The 9,769-nt window shown below is 37.6% G+C and overlaps 1 protein-coding gene across 1 annotated transcript; it reads right to left on the minus strand.

Moving 5' to 3' along the window:
- Positions 1 to 189: 189 nt before the first annotated feature.
- On the minus strand, positions 190 to 5,202 carry LOC127619163 (inactive serine protease 35-like). Its single transcript, XM_052091948.1, has 2 exons — positions 5,057 to 5,202; positions 190 to 2,637 (listed from the first exon to the last, which is right to left on the minus strand). The coding sequence occupies exon 2, from the start codon at positions 2,622 to 2,624 to the stop codon at positions 1,305 to 1,307; it is 1,320 nt and encodes a 439-aa protein (XP_051947908.1). The 5' UTR covers positions 2,625 to 2,637; positions 5,057 to 5,202; the 3' UTR covers positions 190 to 1,304.
- Between the last annotated feature and the right edge of the window lie 4,567 nt (positions 5,203 to 9,769).

The raw sequence follows: 9,769 nt of genomic DNA on the forward strand, positions 1-9,769 counted from the left end.
AAAAAAAAAAAACAGAATGGTGTGATATTGTGACTTTATTTATTTCTTGGCTTCTTAAAAGTACTGGTTATTTCAGTAAAAGGAAAATTCTTTAATACTGTTTCCACCTAGTATTAAGATGCATTTTGGGAGATCTGTTCACAAGTGGACAATCACATCACCCATCACCATTTACACCTGGTGGTGATATGCGTTGCGTCTCTTTTAGAGACATCACACACTACGTCAGTGTATTAAATAATGATTATAAAGTGCACAAATTAAAGTGAGGAAAAGGTGCTTAAATCTGGTGCAGGTATATCTTAATTACACTTGTACTTAATAAAGTGCAAACATGACGTTTGGAGCTAAATTGTTTTAGTGGAGTACTTCTATTAACTGACCTTCAGATGTGTCTGCTTATGCCAGATATTGATATGTAGCAAAACAGATAAGTGTTGTGCTTGAATGTATTAGTTTTCAAAATTTTCAATTTAGATGATCATTTCCTTTTTAAAGCCACATGTAACTGGTGAAGTTTTAAACTTTTATTTTGATTGATATAAGGGTGATGAGGTGGCATTTCATTACTGTTTGAATGGATAAGTGTCCCCGGAGTGGTTTTCAACCACTTTCAGCTACCTCTGAATGAGGTTGAAGTGGAGGACTATCAAATGTTTTGTATCCCATTTACACTGGTCTCTAGCATTGTCCCATTTTAAATAATCACCCAAAATGCATGTTAATACCAGGTGTGCTTTGTAGCAGTTCAGCAGATTACAGCATAAAGCAGTGCATTTGAAAACAGATGAAGGTAACTTGTAATGCATTTAAAATTATTGAATGAACTGAAAGTGAATTTGCTTTATAAGACAAATGCATTAAATTAAATACTAATACAGTTAAGACTATAATTACTTAATTGGAAATGGTTGAACAAATGTCCAATGATTTGGTATCTGCTGGAGAAACTTTTGAAAAATACCCACATTTACTGTTCATATAAATTTTATGTAATTTCCTAATAACTACAGGAAAATTTTGAACAAGTATCCTCAGCTGGGGATGTTGGTATTGGGACATAAACATGGCCTTGAACATGACATTACAATACCAACAGAAATAAACTCCCTCCAGAGATCCTATGGTTGCGTGTGTGCGGTATTAAAACCCAGTCAAGGTCATGGCTGTTTGGCAACAAACATGACTAGTGTTCAAAAGTGCTTCTATCCAAAGACCATCCCAGCAGTCTAGGACCTGTTGACACCAAGTTAGATGTGATATATGCGGTTACTTTCACCAGAGAATGTGTATTCAGTGACTTCTCAGGCCAATCTACACTGGCTGGCATTTCCATGGATCCAGTGGCATATCTGGGCATATTTTGCAGGTGTTATTCTGATAGCCACATTATAGTCCTTCTGTATTCCATCAACATCCAACCATTGGTGTCCAGAGAACACACCAATTACCTTCCTCTTCCATTTCTCTTTTCCTCCAATACTCCTGTCTGGCTCTCTTAGCCTTACGTACACACCAGCTCCACTGGACCCCTTTTGTGCATCACAGTACTGGTACATGAGGTCATTTGATTCTTCGAGAACTGAACAGAATCGGTAGACCACACCTGACTGATCATTATCAAAACCTGAGAAGTGGATTCTACCTGCAGGGATGTCCCTGACAACAGGAACTCCTAATTCCATGTACTTCATCTTATGGGGTCGTTTGAGCTCTAGTAGGGCGTAATCAAAATCAATCGAGACCTCATTGCCTACTCTCATCATCCAGCCAGTAGGCACTTGTATTACTTTGGTGCGTGTCCACCGGAACATTGGCTGTCTGGAATCTGTACCTGTTAATCTGGACTGATATGAATCAGAACTACGCCTGAAATGGTTCTTCCTTTTCCGCTTGTGTTCCCATTCTCTTTTAACTTGCCCTCTTTCAGTGGCTGCATCTTCTTCATTTCCCACTTCACTTTCTTTCCTCTTTTCTCCTCTCCTCCTGCCTCCTCGTTGGCGTCCTCCACTACGCTTGGAGTGAAGTTTCAGGATACCAACTCTGAGCTTCCTGGTCCCTTTAAGGTAGCCTTGGCCATCATGGACACAGTGTGCAGCAGTCAGTACGTGTCTTGGAGAAACCAGGATCCCAGAGCATCCAGTAGAGAGCTTCACAGAGGCTGAAAACGGGTAGTTGGTTGTAAAGTGTTTATCTGTGATCACAAAGCGTCCGTCCATGCCATAGACCTGACGTTTTCTGCGTTTGAGGTGACCTGGATTGCAGAAAACTGAAGATACATTCCTTAATTCGTTGAGCCCTTCCAGTTTGATTTTGGTGAAGGTGCGCGTTCCGTTCTCGTAGATTGTTTCATAAGACAATAGTCGATTCAGCTCAGCAGGACTCCGCTCTGGCAGGTTCTTTTGGCACTTGATCCCACACGTTACTCGTGGCTCATTGACATCATCAGCAATGAATTCTGGGCTTTGAAGCCTCACAGTGGTTTGGTCTAGAATCATTGGGACCGCCATCTGCGACAAGTGACAGTCTTCTTCATTCTTAGAGCTAGAAGCACTACTGTAGACCAGCGATGAAACCACAGCCAATGTTGTCAGACCGAACAGGAGAGACAGAGAACTTGTCATTTTGCTTCTCGACCTGAGGGTTAAGAGAAAGAGTTCAGAAGTTAAGAGGCTGATCTTCAAGACCCTGGTATGGTCAGGGTATGCCATCATTTTTTGTGAATGAAAACAAGGTTGTGAGGATAGACATACAGTCCAATAATAACCACATAATGTAGGATGGTTGGCACGCCAAAGAATATGTCATATTTAGTTTTTAATCATTGTCGTTTTTACATAAATGGGGAAAAAACAATGTTACGGATGTGATATCTCTTTGTTACGGACGGGACAGTTGTTAAGCAGCACTTGCATCATGAGGGGAAACCATCTAAAACACTTTGAAACCTGCAGACTTCAATATCTGAGATATATTATATTATGTTATAATACCCATCAAGTCTGAATGATGAATTGAAATAAGATTGAAATTAGCATTTTTCCATTGTATGGATGATATTTTTGTGGAATTGTCCAATAGTCGATATTCTATATTGGTGTGTATGGGTATATTTTATTGTGTATTTATATTTCCTTTTTCCCACTGTACTCCCTGAAATGTTTAATTCTCTCTGCTGTGGTGACTTGCTGATATGATGTAGGGCTCCATAACGATTGTCATCTGGTCTGTTCCATGCACACGTGTTGAATATAATCATTAGAATCATTCTGTAATGCTGACATAGCGATTGATGTCACCATGAAATCAAAGGCACTCCCCTCAAAATCCAAACACAAAACGTGATCAAAAGAAATGCACGCATATTATGACCAGGTGTAAATGGTGATGTGTCCTGTTCTTCAAAAAATCTGTTAGAATGCCTCAAATGCATTAACATGACCACATAAGCTGTGCTCTTCTGGTGTGTTTAACCGATTTCACATTGCTTGTAAACACATTTACCTGCGATCTTACCAGCTTACTCAATGTGTGAAAATGTTGCATGCATGCCTATTTGTGTTTTGACATGAAAAGCAGAGAAAAATCTGATGATTTAAAATCACATGTGGCTTCTTGTTTTGGCTTTTTTTATTTTTATAAATAAGCAGATTTTTGATAGTTATCAATAGAAAGTGCTTGTAAATGCGCTCAGTGTTTTGTTGACTAAAAAAAATGAATAAATGAAAATGTAAGTAAAAATTAAGTAAAAGGTGCTGAGGAGACTTGAGCCATGGCAAGTGTGCAAGGCCAGCAGTGACACAGCAGATGGAAGTCTATAAAGGGTGTTACTGATCTGATACAAGAACCCCTGTGTTATAAAACATTTAAGAAGTTTGCAAGGTTTTTTTCCCCGATGTTTTTAAAAAGGCAATTTGGTGCCTATTCAGCTTTTTGCATTTGCTAAAAAATAAAAAATAATAAATAAATAGAAATGTACTTTTATAATATTTTATGTCTTAAAATATTTTATTCATTAAAGGGAAATGTTAAAGGGTTCAATACAAGTTAAGCTCAATCATAAACATTTGTGGTTCCAAAAATCGAGGATCCAATGAGGCACTTGCAATGGAAGTGAATGGGGGCCAATCATTTTTTCTTTTTACATTAAAATACTTTTGTATCATGTGTAAACATGATAAAATCACTTAGGCCTACTAACTTCTTCTGTGTAAAGTTACAGCCAATTTTACAACGTTGTATCCATAATGCTGTAATGTCAACAAAACCTAAAACGATGGTAAAAAAAAAAAAAAAGACTAAACTTTGCAGCTCAAATAATACACAAGTTTTAACAGAATAATTAATGTAAGTGCTTTTATAAAATTACAAGTTTCACATTTATGTTTAAAGCCTCCAAATATTAGTCACGTTCACTTTTATTTTCCCCAATCACTTCCATTGTAAGTGTCTCACTGTAAACTCCATATTTGCTTTTTTTTAATAAAAGGAGGAACAAGTCCTTTTAAGATTTATTTTTGCGGTAATCAAAATTATGCCACAAAAGTCTGTCCATTGAGCTTAACTTGTATTGAACCCGGAATATTCCTTTAAATTCTATGTTATCCAGGTAAAGTTAAATGATTGTAATTCAGTCATACGATCAGTAGTAATGTGTGACTGAATAATACTGTGAAAACACGAGACTTTTGTTGTTGATTAATTTCAGTAGCCTAATGCAAATGAATAATGCTGTAAATAGGAAAGAACAGAGATTTTGTCGTTCTTGGTACATTTAATGAGTAATAAATTGAGTGACTAGGGCTAAAGATAATGACTTACTTTATATAATATCGCCTAGTAAAGTGAATAAATAATACAGTTAAGAGGTCAGGAAGTGAGTTATTCATGCTCTATTTTTTTTAAATAATTAAATAACGCTGTGTATAAATAATGCTGTGCAAAACAAATCGTCTCCGCCTGATTGAAATGTGGATCATCGTTGTAGCATCTGTTAATAATTTCAAATCGGTGCTCTACTGAACTAATAAAATAAATAATAAAATCACAAACTCACCTTCAAATTGTATGACCCCAAAGAGAAAATACAAAAATATCCACAGCGGTTGACTCTTCTGACTACAGTGACTACATGCATCCAGATTTCAGCTAGTTTTACCCGTGAGCTGCTCAGTGAACGTCAGTGTTGTGATGAAGTGTTCACCGCGCGATAGAGGCGGGAGCGACCAGAGGGCGAATACACTTTTATCATATGTGGCAAACACACCCAGCGAGGCTACAGGCTGTTTTTTTGTTGGGTTAAAGCGGGTTCACATTGATTTTATATATTCCTCAGAAAAGTTCCAACTGTAAATTCGTGAAACTGCGTTTCAGAGTTCATGCTAAATGTCTAGAAGGATCCATCGACCACCATATTTTATTTGATCCTCTGACTATGCTTAAAAAGATCAACTCTTATTTCACAGTGGTTAAAACAAACACACATTTGTTTGTCATTTTTTGCTTTTTTAGATGTTTCCTCATACTTCTAAATATTGTGTATACACACACACACACACACACACACACTGGCGGGCAAAAGTTTGGAATAATTTACAGAATTTGATCTTATGGAAAGAAATTGTTACTTTTATTCACCAAAGTAGCATTCAACTGATCACAATGTATAATCAAGACATTAATAACGTGAAAAATTACTATTACAAAAAAAAAAAAGCTTACCATAGATGTGACTGTCTTGTCGGGCAATTCTCACGCACCTTACAGTCTAGCTGATCCCACAAAAGCTCAATGAGGTTTAGATCCATAACACCCTTTTCCAATTATCTGTTGTCCAATGACTGTGTTTCTTTGCCCACTCTAACCTTTTCTTTTTGTTTTTCTGTTTCAAAAGTGTTTTTTTCTATGCAATTCTTCCCATAAGGCCTGCACCCCTGAGTCTTCTCTTTACTGTTGTACATGAAACTGGTGTTTAGCGGGTAGAATTCAATGAAGCTGTCAGCGGAGGACATGTGAGGAATCTATTTCTCAAACTAGAGACTCTGATGTACTTATCCTTTTGTTTAGTTGTACATCTGGCCTTCCACATCTCTTTCTGGCCTTGTAAGAGACAGTTGTCCTTTGAAGAATGTAGTGTACAACTTTGTATGAAATCTTCAGTTTTTTGGGGCAATTTCAAGCATTGTATAGCCTCCATTCCTCAAAACAACGATTCACTGACGAGTTTCTAGAGAAAGCTGTTTCTTTTTTGCCATTTTTGACCTAATATTGACCTCAAGACATGTCAGTCTATTGTATACTGTGGCAACTCAAAAACAAAGTTAAGCTTCATTTAATGAACCAAATAGCTTTCAACTGTGTTTAATATATTGGCAAGTGATTTTCTGTTCCAAATGAGCAATTTATCATGGTTACTCAAAGATGAGTGTATTTGGTGTAAACATTGGCTATACTGACCTTTAAGCCCAAATTATGCTTTGGTTGTCCGCTTTGCTATAAGCGAGACTCAAATTTCATCATCGGCACACACTGCCCACGTGCCGTGAAAATCTGAGCCGCACATGGACAGTCCTCTTCTCTGCACATCTTTTCATGCATGTGCCTGCCATGGACTGTACTAAAAGAGCATCACAAAGCAGTCGTAGTGCGCATGTGTCTAACACGTTCGTATTTGCTTGCCATCAAAAGAGTATACCGAAAGGCAAAATGGTCGACTGAGTGCAATCCGATCCGGAATGCGGAAAAACTAAGTATACCTGGGTTTAAAGGCCAAAGTAACCTTGGTTGTCCGTGCTATAGATCGGAATGCACACATAAAGTGTGAAGCAAACTTTGGCTATGCGCTGCCCAGATTTTCTCGACACATGGACAGTCCTCATCTGTGCGCGTTGTTGGTGCATGCACCTGCCAGTCATTGTTCTAAAAGAGTTTCACAAAGCAGTCGTCGAACGCATTCATATTCGCTTGTGGTTAAAATGGTATACTTTAAAGGCAAAGCGGTCGATCATGTGCGAGGTGATAAAGAATGGGGAAAAAACGGGCATTAAAGTCTCACTCTTATAAAAACACTTATAAGCTACACACTTATATTATACAGCATAAATGTCATTACATTGGATAACAAAATATCAGATCAAGTGGCATCTTCAAACAAATGATGCTAGAGCTTTTCACAGAACTAACTTCACTTTTCTGAGCCATCTCTCGAGGTGAGTGGTTTTTAAGGGATGTATGAAGTTGCATACATTCACATACATATAGACATACATTTTTAAATGTTACATATTTGTCACTTCTCAGGTCACTTCTCAGGTCACTTCTCAGCTGTCTTTTGCTGTGTCTCCAACTGTTTTCACCTCTCATTTTGCCTTGACCACTGAATTCAGATGTAAGCATCAGGGCCTGGCCACAACCTGTTTTCCAGTGTGGACAGTTGATCATAGAGGTATGTGATGCATCTCTCTGGCATAGATGACAATTTCTACTGCTGGCTAATTAGCCACTCTGTTGCCACCGAGCAAGACATTTAATCCCAGGTTGCTCCACAGGGATTGTCGGCTATTTACAGTACACTACAATTTGCACATTGCGGCTTTGATTTAAATCTCTGAAGTCTCTGAAATGTTTCTAAAAAAATGATATATGATTATTATGAGGCTTCAACACCCACATATATTAAGATGTATAACTCTCTGACACACTCTCTATTCATGCCACGTTGGACATTTTAAATTTTAATTTCAATCTGTTGTGAACAAACCACAGCATAAACTCAGCCCTTATTAAACTGCATCAGCATCACAAGTGAGTTTTCATTTTATGAGAAACCAGATCATCAAATATGTATAGATAATACATTACCAGATTTATCTCTCACTCTCTCTCTTTCACGCATATGCACGACATTCATCAATGTTCTGTTTAACTAAACTGTGGACAGGTTGTTTCTTCTGCCAAAATAAAATTACATCTCTAATTCTTTCCAGTCATCAATCAAAAATAACAGCACTGGGAGCGGAGCCCTCTGGATAACAGTGCAAATGACATCATTAAAGGAATATTCCGGATTAAATACAAGTTAAGCTCAATCAACAGCATTTATTGCATAGTGTTTTCTTGCCGGAGACCCTGGTTCGAAACCCGCACGGAGTGGATCGGAAGGACCGGTTACATTTGTATATTATAAACTCAAAGTCATGCAGGTTTCCATTTCCATTTTGCAAAACTACTTGTCCAAAATATCAAGCGAGTCATTGTTACTTCAAATAGGCCAAATTAAATTTGGCTTTCTCTTTTGATTAATCAAAAAGTGAATCAATGGAAAATAACCTATAATCAAAATATTGTTTTATAATGTGATGTATTCAATCATGAATGAATAAATGAATGATGGCTTACCAGTTGGGACATATTATCTTTGCTGGCTCACTATTGGCTGATTCAGTGTTTAAGGGTAGCCAGAAACATCATTGTAGTCTTTATTTCACAACACTTAAGTGAATTTCAGTCAGAATTTAAGATTCAGTCTTAGACTTGGCTAAAAGTTGCATTTAGCATTTATATAAAAAGCTTCTACTCTTACATAAGTCCTACTCTTTACTAAGAATTGTTTGATACTTCAAAGCTTAAGAGCATTTTTGAGAAGTTTTATACATCCAGCCCCAGGTTGCTATCAAGGCATGCAAGAAATTATTGATTCCTGTTTTTCACATACACCAAACAAACCACTGAAAGCCTGGATTGAGACTGACAGGACAAACAATTAATAAGAACTAGTTTAAAGGTTAAAAGTGCTTTTACCAACAGTCAACTTAAACACTACCTCTGAAGCTCAGCTGGTCTGAAATCTGATAGCAATGTCACAGGAGCATGAATGAGCTCCCTATTAGCTACTAGTAAAGTAGGCTATGTGTCTCTTGACTTCAGTTTTTAATATGTAATAGTAAATGTTACAAACATGCTCTTTCTGAACAAGTTTTAAGTGACCGAGCAAGCCTTTTTCAATTGTGGGTACAGGTAAGGAGGCCTGTGTTATGTGCATGCTCCATACATTTTATATATGAAGTCTATATCAAAGAGGAAATAGAAGGAAAATTAACAATAATTGTGGGAGGGCGGGGCCGGATTGTGATTCCACACACCCGGCCCCTAATCAGGCTAATCAAGCCTCAGAGAGGGATAAAGAACGACTGGAAGCTGCAGTGCGAGAGAGAGAGAGAGAGAGAGAGAGAGAGAGATTTACGGACAGCTGTCCAACATCTTGTTTTATATTAAACTATTATTTATATTCTCAAGCTGTTTCTCGTCTCCTCCTTTCCATTAATCCCTTTACAGACATATATAGAGTTATATATTTGTTTTAGTTAAAAACAGTACGGGTCAGGTGCTTCAGTTGATGTGAACATCAACCATCAGAATGGGGAAAAATGTGATCTCAGTGATTTCGACCATGGCATGATTGTTGGTGCCAGATGGGCTTGTTTGAGTATATTTTAACTGCTGTTCTCCTGGTATTTTCCAAAAACATCCAGCGAACGGCAGTTTTGTGGATGGAAATGTCTTAATGATGAGATAGGTCAACAGAGAATGGCTAGACTGTTTCAAGCTGACAAAAAAGCTACTGTAACTTAGATAACCACTCTGTACAATTGTAGTGAGTTGAATAGCATCTCAGAATGCACAACATGAGGCGGATGGGCTACATCAGCAGAAGACCATGTCTGGCACTTTATCAGGACCATAGTGTTCCTAATAAAGTGCTAATTGAGTG

This window comes from Xyrauchen texanus, chromosome 25, assembly GCF_025860055.1.
Source record: "Xyrauchen texanus isolate HMW12.3.18 chromosome 25, RBS_HiC_50CHRs, whole genome shotgun sequence".
NCBI lineage: Eukaryota > Metazoa > Chordata > Actinopteri > Cypriniformes > Catostomidae > Xyrauchen > Xyrauchen texanus.